General features: G+C 40.3%; 2 protein-coding genes across 3 annotated transcripts; both read left to right on the top strand.

Moving 5' to 3' along the window:
* The first annotated feature begins 8885 nt into the window (after positions 1 to 8885).
* On the top strand, positions 8886 to 16861 carry LOC108373870 (uncharacterized). Its single transcript, XM_017629811.1, has 2 exons — positions 8886 to 9288; positions 15495 to 16861. Exon 2 carries the CDS (start codon positions 15501 to 15503, stop codon positions 16080 to 16082), a length of 582 nt encoding a protein of 193 aa, XP_017485300.1. The 5' UTR covers positions 8886 to 9288; positions 15495 to 15500; the 3' UTR covers positions 16083 to 16861.
* LOC108373869 (uncharacterized) lies at positions 9285 to 15485 on the top strand. Of its 2 annotated transcripts, none has more exons than XM_017629809.1 (2): positions 9285 to 13510; positions 13559 to 15485. In XM_017629809.1, the coding sequence occupies exons 1-2, from the start codon at positions 9859 to 9861 to the stop codon at positions 15307 to 15309; spliced, it is 5403 nt and encodes a 1800-aa protein (XP_017485298.1). In that variant the 5' UTR covers positions 9285 to 9858; the 3' UTR covers positions 15310 to 15485. The 2 variants fall into 2 exon arrangements, with proteins under 2 accessions (XP_017485298.1, XP_017485299.1); XM_017629810.1 differs by having other exon boundaries at positions 9285 to 13513; positions 13562 to 15485.
* Positions 16862 to 17646: the final 785 nt, after the last annotated feature.

The following is a 17646-nucleotide window of genomic DNA, read 5'->3' as shown; positions in this document are numbered from 1 at the left end:
TTGGATATCAATATGTATATGAAGTCTCCTGAAGAGAACCACTGTTTTACGATTGAAAAATATTGATTTTCAAGAGTTTTATGTAATTTTTACGAAAATTTGGTTTTTCCCCATATAAAAAACATGGAAAACTTTGAGCGCTGTGAGCACTACCTAAATATTTTTTAATTTCAAAAAAAAAAATAGGGGTATATTTATTTTCGGTTCAGAACAATCCTAGAGGGTAGCGGCATTAAAATTCCGACTTTATTATTTTGGACCACTCTAATTTACATGCACGCATTCATCTGCTAGACGCTATTTAATGAATTAATATTTTGTATGAATCGAGGAAATAATAGTTTAGCAACAATTTATTAGGAAATAAACCTAATTACTTTAATATCATAAAAATTTATTTAAAAAAAACATATTTTTGTATTTAAAATAATAAAATCTAAGCTAAGAATAAACTAAAAAAAATATTTATTAAAAAAATAAACAAAAATTAAATGAAAAAAGAAAAAAATCTCCACAGCCCCACGACTCGGACTCGAACTCGGCTCTCTCAATTGGCAGTCTAGTGCTTTGCACACTCGGCCATTGCGCCTGATGGGATAGCGTGAGCAAAATGACATACATAAATGTCTGTTGTTTCCTTTGCACTAACTGATTTCGAATCAGCATTCGAAGCTGGCAACGATATTTTCGAGTTCACTCGGATTCAGTGATAGCAATTTTTTCGTATTCGTAGCGGGCATTTGAATTCGTAGATTTTCTACGATGGAGTCCGTGATAGCCCTGTATATCTAAGCATACATATTCTAAGTCAAAGAAGCAACCCTTTTCGAACCACCTCATACGGTTAAATTCGCCCTGGTGATAACAGTAGAAGCAGTATAAGTAAACAAAATAAAAACTTTCCACTGGCTACCATAAAGACGTAAAGTACAACTTGTTCGATGTCGTCATCTTCGATCTTGCTATTAGCTGGCCTGAGCTTGTGTATATGTGTCTGCTTGCAAACAAAAGGATAACCGCAGAATCACCGTAACCAAAACAAAGGTCGAAAATGCTTAAATAACGAGCTGAAGCCTTAATCGAGATTCTTTTGAAGAAAGTCTGTCTTGAAAGCAAAAGTGCTCGAGCGCGAATTTTTATATCCGCCAAATCGGTCGACCAAGTAATTTTTAAAAGTAAAAGCATAGTGCCTGACGCAAAAGAAGGGAAAAACGTCTTATTTAAAACATTTTATTTTACACCGAATTGGTAAAGTTCACAAAATTTATATCCGGGCCGTACGTACAGCTACATATGCACAGCCCCGGCTTAAGCAAGATCGCCAGACACACAACTTCGAAGCACTCAAACTCACCAATCTATGAGCAGCAGCATACACGCCACATCCCGAACGCCAGCATAACAAGCACCTGAATTTCCAGCACCCACCTGGTTTAAGCTAAGTCCTTAGTTCGTAAAATTTCTCTTTTTTGCATTTTCTTTGGATTTACTTTAGTTTAATGTTATTAACGCGGCACTTGTTTTGTGTATTGAACTTTATTGTTTTTTGTTAGTTAATCACATTTTACTTCACATACATATATTTTTAATTTTTGCCTTTTGTTAGTCTAGTTCGTAATTCGCTACATTTTTGTTTTACATCGCATTTATTATTAAATTAGTTTTTAAACATACTTTTATTTTCACCACATTATTTACTAAGCATTTATTTTCGATTGTGGCTCAACTTTAATTTCATCACGCTTTAATGATTGCACCACATTCGCTTTACACCTAAGTACTTTTATGTTCCACATTCGCATTTTGTCAACTTTTGTTAAATTTAGTAACACTGATTAATACCTATTTTGCAAAATATTAATATTCAATTTCTACACGTTTGTGAATTTCTTTTGTATTTTTTTTGTATATTCACCTTTTCTTTTTGTCACTCGCGCCGGTGTAAATACGTGCTTTTAAACGACGATCGATTTCTTTTCGCGACGTAGTGGAGGGCCGAACTGAAAAGGAGAGCAAAACCGGTGGCATACGTACCCACTAAGCGTGATCCACTATACCACCTGTTTCTATTTGTTTGGTTACTCTCCTTTCCAGTAGTTATATGTACATATGAATACTTTGTTTTTCTCCCCCAACACTTCCCAGGTAGTCAGCATGCTGGCGCTAGCATCGGTGGACATACAACATACACACATACTGGTAAGTGAGAAGATCACTATTGTTTACCATTAGCATATATATGTACATACATACTAAGGGCCGGTTACTCAATGTCTGGTTAACACTAATCTCCGGTTAAACATAGTTATCGACGTTACCGACTCCCTGTTGTATGCATTGAGTCGAAGACGTTGATAACGATGTTTAACCGCAGATTAGTGTTAACCAGACATTGAGTAACAGGCCCTAAGTAACATTAGGAAGGGTCACCAAGAAAAATATAATAATAACATAAAGCGCGCATATACATATAGACATGCATACATATATTTATGCAAGATAACAAATGCACATAAATACATGTACATACATATATTTATATTTGCTGAATGTATATGCATACATTTGGGGCCGATATTAAAATAATTAAATACGAACGACTATAAAATAAAATAATAAACGGATTTACAACAGTCAGGCGAAAGAAAAAATATAAAAAGAAAGTACAAAAGAAAGATAATGATTTGTAAATAAGCAAATAGCATAGGTACTCATTTTCGTTGTTGGTGTTTCCGACAGGGTAGGAGTGTGATGTAATGTGGAACGATTTTCCGTCATCCCTTGTCAAATTTGGTTTGGAGACAAACCGGTTTTCGTTCTGAACGAAAAATGACACTGAAGATGGCACAACGCCGAAACCGGTTTGTCTCCAAACCAAATTTGACAAGGGATGACGGAAAATCGTTCCACATTACATCACATAGCATAGACATTGGTAGTCAAATTATAGTTTAGGTGACATTATAATAATAATCGTGAATTTTGAAATTGTTTAATAGTTGAATTAAGTAAATAGCTTTAGAATAAATTTATGGTTAGGTTTCCTTTCGATTTATTTAAATAAATGAATTTGTATGCATAATAATGAAATTTGGCTGAGTGTAGTGTTATCATTTGCAATGGACTTCTAGGAATTTTCAGGTTGGTGTGGGTGCTGCTTAGTCACAGCTCAGAGGGGACGTGGGTATATTACAGGTGACATGACGATTTAACAGGGGACTAACGTTTGACTGACGGACTAGGTCAGGTAAAGGGAGTTTCGCATGATGAACTAGGAGTCCCGGCGGAACTCAAGGTTAAGTGCCGTCGGCACTTAGAACGGGTGGGATAGCTCCAACTGACCCGGACAGGCTTCCATTTCTTTCACTTTCTCCTTTTTTTATATTGGCATGACAGAAAATTTTTGTTTGTTGTAGCTGAAGGAAGAGAGGTGGCAAACAACCCCCCTCATTTGGCCGTCGAGCTAGCCTGGGCCAACAAGCATGGCAACCTGCCACTTACCTCTGCCCGATCAGCCAGCTACACAACATAATTTCTTTAAAATTGTTTATTAACTTTTATTATTACGATATAACGGTTTTTCAAAAAGCAATTTCGATCTTTGACCTTCGATATCTCGCTTAATTTTAATTTCTGCAAGTAAATTTTAGTACCGTTATAATCAGCTCAAAAAGCTCTACCGACACTTATTTTTAGATTTTTTCCGAAACGGTGGGTATCATTTACTTGTTCCGAATTACATAACGATTTGTGAAGGTTTGCATTCTTATATACCGAAAATATAAACGCAATCTAATTTTAATCACATTTCTTTATTTGTAAAATACTTAAATCTTTTACATTTATTGTTATTGGAATCTCTAAATAAAACCTTTTTTAATAGTAATATATTGGCCAAACCAAGCACCTCCATGTTTCTATTACAACTAACGGAATAAAAAGGAGACGCCGGGTTTAAATTCGTGGTTTTCAGCATAATATCTACATCATTAAATCATTAAGTTTCGTTTAAAGTAAACTATGCTGAACATCAAGATATTAATATGTACTCAATTCGTGCATTTATTAATGTGATTTCAGTACTAACAAAGTTGTGCTAAATGAAACAGTTTTTTGCAAATAACTTTTGAACGGTGTAAAAAATAAGTTTTCGCGTTCGGAATCTTAATACTTTAACTTAATACCCCTTTAGATTATATTGCATCAATTTGTGGTGGGGACCATGAAGTGCACAATTACCCAATACTTTTATATAAACTAATATATACCTACCTTTAACCCATGATTCAATAATACAAGGTTAGAAAATTATTGACAGCCGAGGTTTGCACTCCCTTACAAAAGGTTGCATTTACGAAGGATGGGGAAAGCGGAGGAATGAAATCCATTGTTGCGAAAATGGTAGTAGAAAAGTATCCAAAGTAGGCAAAAAGTACTGAAACTCCTTTTGTAAATTCTAATGTATTTGCAGGAAATCTGACATTTTAAACGAAATGTTACTATATCTACGTGAATTAAGCAATTTGTGTGATATTTTTCCGTATAAAAACTTTTAAAAAGACTCAAAATTAAAATAAAACTCTTATGAGATTTATGTAAACATTAAATTCAAAAACAGTTTATGTTTTCATCAGTTAAATGTACTTCGTATGCATATACAAATAAACATATTGCACAAAAGCTTATACTTCTATTTCACAGCAAAGCAACACTTTTTCCAAGTAAATTTGCAAAGAAGCAACACGGTGCCACTGCTAAGGGAGCGGTGCGAGAGAGACAACTGTCAGTTTATCGAACGTTGTATTATTGGATCATGCCATGAACCAACGACTACATATCACCTAATCAGCCATCGTTGTATTTGTAATCGATTTTCAGAAAAAAGTTTTCGTATCGTTTTTGACGTTTTTCGGTTTTGTTTACACCGTCTTCTACCTCTTCGTAGGGATTTTTTGTATATTTTATATTAAGTACAAATTTAATCGCACTCAATCACCGCGCCTTTTTCGTTTTCTTTGTTTGTTTTTATTCTTAGGCAGACGTCAAAACGCTCAGAAATATGCTTTTTTCTTGCTTCTGTGATTAGGGGATCTTGTATTTTTGGTGCAAGTATACCTACTATGTTGGGCTAACGTCATCAGTCACGATCCAGAAAATAAAGGTCGCGCCATTCGCGGACTGCTAACCCTCTCTTCGTCGATTTGACAGCATCCACCCAATCGCTGACGTCATAATATACTTTTGTTTACATTCACTGTTGCCAACTTCATGCTTTTCGCACCAAATTTAGTGGGTATTCAAAACGCGAAAATTTTTGAGTTTTGTGCTTGGTGCGTTTCTGGTGCTTTTGTTTTTAGTTTGAAGACTTCAAATTAGAAAGTCTTAAAAAAATGGAAGCAAAATTTATAGCAATCGTAAGTGTGCTAAGCAATTTTACAAAAATTTAAACAAAATCATGGCACAGTGACAATCATAAGCGACAACGAAATATGTGCAGCACCTTCAATCATGCCAGAAGAAATCGACCGTTGTGCAAGAAACATTGATTTTTATTAATTTGAATCGGCATCCTCACAATAGAATTATGTATTCATATTAAGTCCATAAAATACACCAATAAAAATTTGGACCTTTTTCAAATTCAAAACTTGGCAATACTGCCTTTTGTTCGATGCTTCTTCTTTTTCTTGTCGAGTTCGTCTTTCTCTCTCATAGGTATATTTTGACGTCACGGCCAGTTGCTCTCGGCTCGATTGGCGCAATCTTGTATTCTATCATTCTTGGTCATCAGTATAATCGATGCGATTTTTTGATAATCGCCTCCAAAAGTTGACTTGCTGTCTATTTTGAGGCAAGCGATTTTTTAATCACCATTTACACGAGCAATTTTCTTGAGCCATGTAGAATCGGCCAACATAACAGAAATTTTGGTCTCATTTGATAGGAAATTTAATTCCCTTTAATTTGATATATATACATACATATATGTTATGTATAGTTTTTATGAAAATTGTATCAATGCAAAAAAAGAAAATTAACCAATCTTTAAAAACAATTTTTTTTTTAAATCCCCTTATTAGTTATATGTAAAAGATGTAAAACTGAATCTAAAGTTAATCACACTTCCAGTTGACATACATACTGCTGTCAATAAACCTCACTTTACAAAGTATTTGCATAAAACAACCCTAGCCCGTCCAACACCGGCTATCCTATCCACAGTATTTTTTCGTAGAATTCTCCCCTTTGTGTTGCCGGAGAAGAGAATCGGAGCTCCTTTCTGCGTATTTATAAATCCTTAGTAAGGGAATTAAAAAAACTGGGTTTGTAAATATTTTTACATTAATTCGATTTTTGTGAAAACTAAACAAGGCATATATAAAGTATGCATATCAAATTAAAGGGAATCCATGTATTCATTTTTAAGAAATTTTGATTTGAAAAATTGTTTAATTTTAGCTTTGACGCTTAATAACTTTTGCAGTTTTTGTTTCCACAAAAAAAATATATATACCGTTATACTCACCGCAACGATCTCATCATTTGATCATAGAAAAACGAGAAAAAAACAGATATACATTAGAAAGCTTAAGGATTTTGCAAATAAGGGAAAACACAATAAACATAAAAGAAGACACCGATGACATTTCTGCCGCCTACTTGTTATGCTTATGAAATTCAAATTTAATTTTTAGTTTAGACCAAACTACCACAGAAGATGGTATCGATTTTAGTAGATGTAGTTAATTTAATGACGAATTGTTTGTGAGTACTTTTGTGTTTAATATCTTAGTTGTTCTACCGTGATTTTTATATGTAATTATGAATATATGTATATATGTTTATTTGTTCCTTTATTTAATATCATACATATATTATTTTTTTTTTAACAGATAATTAAATAAACACGCCCCTGAAGATGCTAAGAAGATTGGCGAAACGTTGGGCCGTAAGTGAGATAACCTCGTTTTATTTACACTAAATAAAAAGATCAGAGAAGCCTATCACAAAATAAAATTTTCACGAATAAAAATTTCTTTGAAATATATGATTTATTTAACCACGATCAACAATCTTTTGCAAAAATTCTTGTTGAATAGTAAGTATGGCAAAGAAACTCTTCGCAAAAAACTACTCAAAAGAAGCCTAATAAACCTTCGATCTGGCATCGGTTATTTGGAAGAAGTTATTTTGATTTTAATTTTCACATGTATAGTTGTAAAACGCACAGAAATGAATGGGTGGATAAAGTTTCATAATTATTTAGTAAATATTTAAGGAAAACAACTATTACATTTTAGTTTTCATACATCTTTTTTTACAGCAAAAAGGAAACATTTAAGTGAATCTGGTGGTGACGTGGTTGCTCTGTATCTGAGGATTACCTTGGTTCTGTGAATCGATAATCGATTAATTATATTCTAGTGTTAATATCATCAGTGAACTGTAATTTTTGATTTCCTTTCCTGAACGTTTGAGACATTGTGAAAGATATTCCAGCACTAAATTTGCACAGGAACACAATAAATTATAAATTAATAAAGGTTAAAGATAACTTTTATTGTGATAAAAATATAATCGATTAACCAATCAGATAATAAATAACCTAATCGAAAAACTTCACACCCTAAAGGCTGAAAAACACAACTTTTTTCGATTTGCTTGATAGTTCTTTACTTGGCATATAAGATCGATGTAGGCATATGCACGAGTATGCTCACATAAAAAAGTTTGAAGCAAAGCAAAGCAAATCGAAGCCAAATCTTGGGCAACACTCAACTTTTGCCCGCTTTGGCAATCAGCTGTCTACATGTATCTTTTCTCGTGCGCTTGCATTTGCATTTAATAACAAAAATAGGGTAAACAGGAATTTTTATTGCTATTATTAATTCATATTATCATATTGCTATCTATTTTACAGATACAAAATATGGAGGAAAAGGAGAACGCAAAAGCTGTCAAAGCATTTATTGTAGCATACCTTCTGCGTTTCACGCTTTGTTGTCGAAGTTTGAACTGTCAAGCAAAGCGAGGAAAGTTGTATCTGAATGGCCCTTTATTATGCATGAAAGTCGTCACTTCGATAATCACTTCACTTTTCCTCCCAAGTCACTCCGAAACACATCACTTTTACAGTGTCTTCACTTCGCTCGAAAATTAACAAACGGCAGAGAAGAGTTACAGAAACGAGTTAGGCAAAGAACATAGTGACGCGACAAAGAAAGCCCTAATAGTGTTTACTAGGATTAAGGACCGTTTACATAAGACTTTTGCTTCGCTTTGCTTCATAATTCAGCTTTGACTGCTAAGTTCAATACATGATTTTATATGAGTCTTGCTAACCAGAATGCGAGAAAACAAAGCGAAGCAAAATCATGGGCAACTCTCAACTTTTGCGCGCTTTGGCAATCAGCTGTCTACATGAATCTTTTCTCATGCGCTTGCTGTTCAAGTGAGTGACTAGCGCACGCACACCGCATTAACCATTTGTATTTATTGAATTAGCTAGACTTGAAATATTTCTACGAATTGTAACTTTTGAACTCATAAAAATTAACTCGCACCGTGAAAACCCCCATCAGCCATCCGGGTAGTTGGCAACGCGTGCGCTACTCGCTCACTTGAACGATCACCAGCTGTCAAAACAACATATCTATAGACATACATCATATCTATCTCGTGGACGGATCAGAGGAGAAATTGTATTTTTAAGAATTTTGTAATTTTTTCCGGTATACTTACCTTCCGCATCTTCGGTCTGCCCGAAAATTTGTAACTCGAAGCAAAATTAATGAACGCGAATTGAATACGAACCAAATAAACCTGCGTTGTTCTCAAACTAAATTGAAATCAGTTCGGTGTTTTTATTTCGTTGAGCCTACTCCAACTTAACAAAACGGGCGTTGAAACGGTCGCTCTAGTAATAGTGCCCTATTAGTGCCACCACGTTCCAGCCGCTGTCGTTTGCGTGTCCCCGTGCTCCATCCAGAGCGTCCTTAGTGCGAAAACGTCCGGCAGTGCCGTACAGCCGCCAGCTACACGCCGACGTCATTCCGACATTTCCAGACTGCCTTCAGCGCCGCCCAGGAAAATCAACCCATCGCTCCCGGTTGACCACACCACCTGGCCAGCAACCCCCAGGCATTGGCCGCTCCGCCGCCCACAACTAACGCAGGCCCCCAAGCCCTGCGATTTGGTCCTTCGTCGCCTCCTTTTGACACCAGCCCGCAACACTCCAGGCGGATCATCATCATCAACCACATAAGTACCCAAAGCCCAAATCAAGCCGTAAGTAAGAAACGAATTTCTTTTAACCCCACTTACGCCCAAAAAAGAAAAAAAAATACACATACATATATATATAAAAGAAGCAATATTTGTGGAGATCTCCTATATAAATATTCATATTTTCCCGCGCAATCAGCAAACGGTGCATATTTCTATATGTACTTTCGAACAAAGTGAAAATAACTGCGAGTATTTACTTCTCTCTCATTTTTTTCCACACATAAATTTTGATATATGAGCGCGCATACATATATGCACACACACAAACGTTCACTTAAATATTAAATAGTTAAAAGTTAATAAACTCCACAAATATCAGCTTATCTCTGACCCCTCATAAAATATTAATATATACTTATATACCTATACATATATACATTACATATATACAAATATAACAAAAAGTGCGGTAGGGTGATTGAATTTTTTGCTCAAGCGGGTACAGTGGTACGAACACATATTTCGAAGCGACAAATTTTTCTATTACTTCTCGTGTTGCGAACACTATATTGCGGTCATTTTATTTCTCATAACTGATCAACTCACTCCCCTTTTCTCTTGATTTAACAAATGCTTGGTGCCCCTCAAATAGATAAATCAAAAAGCCCAAAGATGAGTGACGATGAAAAAACCCAAGGTACTTCCACGGAGTCCCAACGCTCAACGCGTACAAGTGGAAAGTCAGCCACGAAGAAATCCAAGCAGTCGTTCGCTTCTATTAAATTTATATCAGAAACAGATAATTTCATGGACTACTGTACTCGTTTCAAGTCCACCCCAATCCAAGACAACACCGAGTCAAGTCTGAAAATAAAAGACAATAATTGCGATAACTTTTGGAATCGGGTCCAAATCTCTTACGATACGGTCTTAGAAACTGAAGATCAGGATCTCCCCGAAGATTTCAAGTCAGCCGCGTACAATAAATACAGGTCTTGTCTTATAATGTATGAAGACACAAAAGCCCAGATAGGTGACCAACTTCTGTTACTCAAACAAAGGAGTGATCCCATTCCCCATGCCGGTACATCACAACCCAAAGAAGAAACAGGCTTCGGCTTAAAAGTCCCTCCTTGCGACACTGAGATATTTTACGGGGGTTATGAACAATGGCCGTCCTTCCGTGACATGTTCACCGCGGTCTACATTAACCACCCAAAACTCACAAATGCTCAGAAGTTGTACCACCTCCGGTACAAAACGCAAGGCAAAGCCGGCCAAATAGTCAAACAATTCCCGTTAAGTGATGACAACTTCGAACTGGCATGGGAAGCCCTAAGAGCACGATATGAAAATCGCAGAGTCTTGGTAGATAACCAAATAAAAACCCTAATGAATTTGAAACCAATTCAAGTTGAAAATAGCGAGGATATACAGAGATTACAATCTTCTGTAAATAACTGCCTTCAAATCCTCGCTACCCAGCAAGTTTCGACAGAGAGTTGGGACCCCATCCTCATCTATCTGGTCACCTCCAAACTTCCGGAGAACACAGTAACTCTGTGGGAACAATCTCTCATCTCCAGAAAAGACCTCCCCAACTGGTCCCAGATGAACCAGTTTCTGACTACTCGCTATGAGGTGGTAGAAAGAGTAGATCAGTGGCGCCCAGCCAAGGTTAAATCGATCCCCCCGCATACAAGCTACCCCAAACAAAACCCATACGCATTTAAAAGCAATAATTCACATGACACTCACAATAAATCCCATTCAAAGATCCAATCTCATATGACAGAGCAGCGCACAATGTATAAATGTGCATTATGCAAAACCTCTCAGCATCCCATTTACAGCTGCTCTCGCTTTAAAAAACTGTCAATTCAGGATCGGAAAAAATTTGTGAGAGATAATCACATGTGCTTAAACTGCTTATCCCAATCGCATTTAATTAAAGATTGCAGAAGCCCTCACAATTGCGCTCATTGCCAAGAACGGCACAACTCATCACTCCATGATGACGCACTCTCAAAAAATTCATCAACTCCCCGAGTGCATAAGGCCTCATCTCAAGTGGCAACTACCACCTCCACCAGTGCCAGTCTCCAAACTCCCCAGTCTCTGGAAGAACAAGACGAGCAACCCTCGTGTTCAAATAAGTCCCAGGTACAATCCTTCTACTCCGAAAATGAAAGTAAAGTACTACTCCCGACGGCAATCGTCTCCGTTGAACACAGAGGGGAACTCTTCAAACTAAGAGCCCTCATTGATCAGGGCTCAGAACGGAGCTTCATCTCCTCCAAAGCGCAACTCAAATTGAGACTACCATGTCGAACCTCCAATTTCGAAATCTCAGGAATGGGTGGAAGGGTAGTCCAAACCTCGAAAAAATTATGCTCTCTGGTTCTTGTCTCAAACGATTTATCCACACGGATTAAAGCACAAGCAATCGTCCTCCCACAGCTAACCAAATTGCTACCCAAGTTCCAACCCACTCAAGAACAACGGGAAAAATGGTCTCATCTCACCTTAGCAGACGCCAATTGCCACTCCCCATCCCAAATAGACTTAGTCATTGGCAGCGACCTGATCCCACAAATTGTGCTAGAAGGGGTTGAAAAACTCTCCAAAAACTTATTAGCACAAAACACCATATTTGGGTGGATCCTTAGTGGTCAAGTCCCCAATCAAATAAGCTCGTTTTCGACCCAAGTAGACGAAGTCTCAAATGAGAATCTCGATTCCCAACTTCGAAAATTTTGGGAACTGGAAGAAATCCCCACTCCCAAATCTCTCAACTCTGAGGACCGAGTGTGTGAAGACTTTTATATATCCACCACATCACGCACATCTGATGGTCGTTACAAAGTGCGACTCCCATTTAAGCACAGTTTCCCAGACCAACTCACCTTAGGTCGATCCCGTGCCCCAGCTCTCCAGCAATTCCTCAGTATGGAGAAAAATCTTCTCAAAAAAGGCGAGCTAAAATCCCAGTACGACCAAGTCCTCGAGGAATATATAACACTAGGTCATATGGAAGAAACAACTTCCTATGAGAAATCCTCAGGAAACAAATACTCGTCATTTTATTTACCCCACCACGCGGTTGTAAAACCTGAAAAAAGAACGACAAAGGTGCGTGTTGTCTTTAATGCATCGAAAAAATCAACTTCCGGTAACTCGTTAAACGATGTCCTCTACACCGGGCCAACCCTCCAACCCGATTTGATGCTATTAATCCTCAAATGGCGCACGTACCAATTTGTCTTTAATGGCGATGTAGAAAAAATGTACCGCCAAATACTATTACACGATGAGGACCAAGATTACCAGAGAATCATATTTCGCTCCTCCCCAAAAGGTCCAATTCAAGATTTCAAACTAAAAACCGTCACGTTTGGTCTCAACTGCGCCCCTTATCTCGCAATACGCACCCTTCACGAACTCTCTAAAGATATAAAAGACACACTCCCGATGGCGTCCCCAATACTAATGAGCGAAACATATGTAGACGACATACTTTCGGGTGGGCACTCTATCCTCTCAGCCTCTGAATCCCTTTCTCAAGTCAGACAAGCTCTTCTGTCGGCAGGCTTCCCCCTTAAGAAAATCACGGCCAACCATCCTGATATCCTCAAAACCGTTCCCATCGCCGACGTGCTCGATTCACAGTTTCTCGAATTCGAAAAGGCAAGTACGACGAAAACGCTCGGGATTCAATGGAATGCCATAAAAGATGCATTCTCATATACCGTTGAGTCCATCCCAGTAACCACAGCGAGCACGAAGCGACAAATCCTCTCCTCTGTCGCCAAACTTTTCGACCCCGCAGGATGGCTAGCGCCGATAATGATTCAAGCCAAAATTCTCTTGCAGGAGCTATGGCTTGATGGAACCGACTGGGATGAACAGGTAAAACCCATCCGTCTCGTCAAGTGGACGCAGTTCGCGAACAACTTAAAAGCCATAACAGCAATCCAAATTCCTCGTTGGGTGAACTATTCTCCAGGCCAACCTGTTGAGCTGCATGGTTTTTGCGACGCGTCTGAGAAGGCATATTGCGCCAATATTTACGTCAGAGCGATACGAGAAGAAAACATAACGTGTCACCTCCTAGTCTCTAAAGGCAAAGTGGCGCCCCTAAAAACCACCAGCTTACCACGTCTCGAACTATGTGGAGCCCTTCTTCTAGCCAAACTAGTGTCGGTCGTCCAATCTCAGCTCAATCTCCACCCGCAAGCTTTGATTTTGTGGTCTGACTCCGAAATTGTGCTCTCATGGTTGGAAAAGCCACCCCATACCTGGAAAACCTTCGTATCGAATCGAATCGCGCAAATAATCGATCTGGTCGGAAATGCCACCTGGCGGCATGTACGAACTCACGATAATCCCGCCGACATGGGTACAAGAGGATGTAAACCTCTCGACTTGGCAGCCTCCTCACTGTGGTGGAAGGGTCCGGAATGGCTCACCAGCCCCGCGGAATCTTGGCCGAAAGCTTCACGACGCACAATCAACAATCCACCCGAAGTACGCCGAATTGAAGCGTTACACACCACCGAAGAAGAACCCGACATTCTGGATCGTTTCTCCTCCTTCCCACGCGCACTCCGGGTTTTGACTCACGTTTTTCGATTCATACGGACTCTGAAAACCCGAACAAGCCACATAATAGTTCACCCTTTACCTCTGGCGCACGATGACTTCCGAAACACTAAAGTCCAGCTCATCGCCTTAACTCAATCTCGATATTTCTCCAATGAAAAGAGGAATTTGTTAGCTTCGAAGCCGATCGATAAACGGAGCCCGCTTCTCACCTTAAACCCATTTCTGGACAAAGATGGACTTCTACGTGTGAACGGTCGACTGGCGCACTCAACGCTAAGCTACAATGAACGCCACCCCATCATTATTCCCGAGAAATCCCGATATGCTGCACTCTTTTTACGCTTCCTGCATGAGCTGCTCTTGCACGCCGAAACCCGTCTTATGCAGCAGGCGATCAGACAGGAGTTTTATATCCCTCGGCTCAAGCCACTCATAAAAAAGTGCATTTTTCAATGCAAACCCTGCACTGTCCACAAGCAGCAAATGCGCTCACAAATAATGGCAGCCTTGCCACCCTCACGATGCACCTTCGCTCCGCCCTTCACCACAACGGGTGTTGATTTTGCTGGCCCCTTTCAGGTGAAGGCTTCCATGCTAAGATCGCCCACCCTCGTGAAAGGCTACGTGGCCGTTTTTGTATGCTTCACGACAAAAGCGGTTCACCTTGAGTTGTGCTCGAATTTAACTTCAGAGGCCTTTCTGGCTGCATTTGCTCGCTTTGTTGGCCGGCGAGGCTATCCCGCCACCATGATGAGTGACAACGGCAAAACCTTTGTCGGTGCCAAAAGAGCCACTGAGAAGGAGTTTATCACCTTCTCGAAAGAAGTATCCCGGGAAATCGTCAAAAGATATGCCGCTCAAGGTATAAACTGGAAATTTATTCCCCCCAGCGCCCCTCATATGGGTGGTTTATGGGAATCCGCAGTCAAAAGCTTCAAAACGCATCTCAAGAAGACTGCCGGATCACATAAATTCACCTTCGAAGAGTTTACCACCCTATTAATCAGAATAGAAGCCGTGTTAAACTCACGACCCATCTCTCCCCTATCTCAGGACCCCTCAGATTTTACCGCACTCACCCCCGGGCATTTCCTTAAGGGATCCCCCCTGTTGTCTCTTCCTGAATCGAACCATGAAAACTTATCTCTACTCAATCGGTGGGAAAAGGTCAAAGTTCTACACCATCAGTTTAGCCGACGATGGAAAGAGGACTATCTCAAGGACCTGCACAAACGGCACCGATGGAAAGACACCCGTATTGAGCCGAAAGTCGGCGAGTGCGTCCTCATCAACGACGATACGCTTCCGCCCACTGAGTGGCGCCTCGGACGCATCGAAAGGACACGGCCCGGCCCCGATGGCCACATTCGTGTTGTCGAGGTACGCACTCAAACCGGCATTCTCACACGGCCGATAGTTAAATTATGTTTTTTGCCACCGGCCGAACTTCCACTCAGTCCCAATGCGACCGAGTAACCCTACACCATCATCATGATTCTGTACCACTTATGCCACAAACCGCTTGATCGTAAACTTGTCTCGCCTTCAATCACCATACGCGCCTTTTCCCCAAAATAACAATTATATACTTCTCTGTCTCATGACCCACGATACTCGATATACGTCCCACTAAAATTATACATCAACACAACTATTTACAGGCGTGAATGGATTCAGCACCCACACCAGCACCAAGAACTTCACTCCGCTCGCAGGTGTTTGTGGCCGCTAGCGACCGCGGGGGGCGCCCAAGCCCTGATTATCAGAAGTGCCGAGTTTGCGCGCGTCACCACGCGCTACGAACATGCCCGCTCTTTAGAAGGATGCAGCCAGCGCAGCGGTACTTGTTGGCGCGGGCCCATAACTACTGCACCAACTGTCTGGCACTGTCGCACGCTACCAGCGAATGCACATCCCAGATCACGTGCAGGATATGTGCACTGCCGCACCACACGATGCTTCATCGGGCCCCGCCGCCACCACAGCCACATCGCCGTACCACCGCACCTCCAACTCAAACACCTCCGACACCGGCCTCCCGCTCAAACGCTCGCGATCGTCGCAACCCACCTACCCAGGCCGCTACCCATCGCTACAATCCGACTGCAGCCACCATTCCACAACCACGCACCGTCAAACGTTCGGCAACAGGGCTCCATACCGCTGCATTCCGAGAAAAGATGGCAAATCGGCTTATGGATGAGGCCATTAGAGCGCTGGAGCAGTTGAAAGTGGCACTAGCCGTCTAGCGCGCCTAGGCGGGGCAGGATGTTCAAGTGAGTGACTAGCGCACGCACACCGCATTAACCATTTGTATTTATTGAATTAGCTAGACTTGAAATATTTCTACGAATTGTAACTTTTGAACTCATAAAAATTAACTCGCACCGTGAAAACCCCTATCAGCCAACCGGGTAGTTGGCAACGCGTGCGCTACTCGCTCACTTGAACGATCACCAGCTGTCAAAACAACATATCTATAGACATACTTCATATCTATCTCGTGGACGGATCAGAGGAGAAATTGTATTGTTAAGAATTTTGTATTTTTTGCCGGTATACTTACCTTCCGCATCTTCGGTCTGCCCGAAAATTTGTAACTCGAAGCAAAATTAATGAACGCGAATTGAATACGAACCAAATAAACCTGCGTTGTTCTCAAACTAAATTGAAATCAGTTCGGTGTTTTTATTTCGTTGAGCCAACTTATTATTATTTCGTTTACCCCAACTTAACCAAACGGGCGTTGAAACGGTCGCTCTAGTAATAGTGCCCTATTAGTGCCACCACGTTCCAGCCGCTGTCGTTTGCGTGTCCCCGTGCTCCATCCAGAGCGTCCTTAGTGCGAAAACGTCCGGCAGTGCCGTACAGCCGCCAGCTACACGCCGACGTCATTCCGACATTTCCAGACTGCCTTCAGCGCCGCCCAGGAAAATCAACCCATCGCTCCCGGTTGACCACACCACCTGGCCAGCAACCCCCAGGCATTGGCCGCTCCGCCGCCCACAACTAACGCAGGCCCCCAAGCCCTGCGACTTGCATTTGCATTTAATTACAAAAATAAGGTAAATAGGAATTTTTATTGCTATTATTAATGCATGTTTTTATATTGTTGTCTATTTTACAGAGATATGGAGGAAAAGGAGAACGCAGAAGCTGTCAAAGCGTTTATTGTAGCATAACTTCTACGCTTCACGCTTTGTTGTCAAAATTCGAACGGTCAAGCAAAGCGAGGAAAGTATTATGTAAACGGCCCTTTAGAGTTTGGAACAGTGTTGCCAGGACTTTAATTAAAAAGCTAGATCGGCCTAATAAAAAAGCTGAATGGCAAAAAAAAAGATTAAACAAGCCNAGTCTTATGTAAACGGCCCTTTAGAGTTTGGAACAGTGTTGCCAGGACTTTAATTAAAAAGCTAGATCGGCCTAATAAAAAAGCTGAATGGCAAAAAAAAAGATTAAACAAGCCCAGCCTTTTCAACAATTCATTAACTCTTATGTGCAAAATGGGAGGGGACCACGCATAGTGAAGCGCAAACCGTATATACAATCAAATGAAGCAGACTAAACGGCGAAGTCGATTTCTATTTGACAAACTGTTTAACTCGACACGTGTGCCTCAAAGCGTACCTTCACCGATTCAAACACGAACCGGAACCCATATGCGACTACTGCGGAGGATATGTAATAGAAGACGTGTAGCATAAGCACATCGCCCTTTTTACTTTAATTGTCATGTGCACATAAGTAATGTATAAACAAATAGGAATGTACACAAACAACAGTTTACCCAAATCAGTTACATTGAACTCAGCG

Source organism: Rhagoletis zephyria, unplaced genomic scaffold (genome assembly GCF_001687245.7).
Source record: "Rhagoletis zephyria isolate East Lansing unplaced genomic scaffold, Rhagoletis_zephyria_1.1 Rzeph_scaffold_07103, whole genome shotgun sequence".
Lineage (NCBI taxonomy): Eukaryota > Metazoa > Arthropoda > Insecta > Diptera > Tephritidae > Rhagoletis > Rhagoletis zephyria.
The sequence above is the reverse complement of the archived record's forward strand: the minus strand, read 5'-3'. Positions and strand labels throughout refer to the sequence as shown.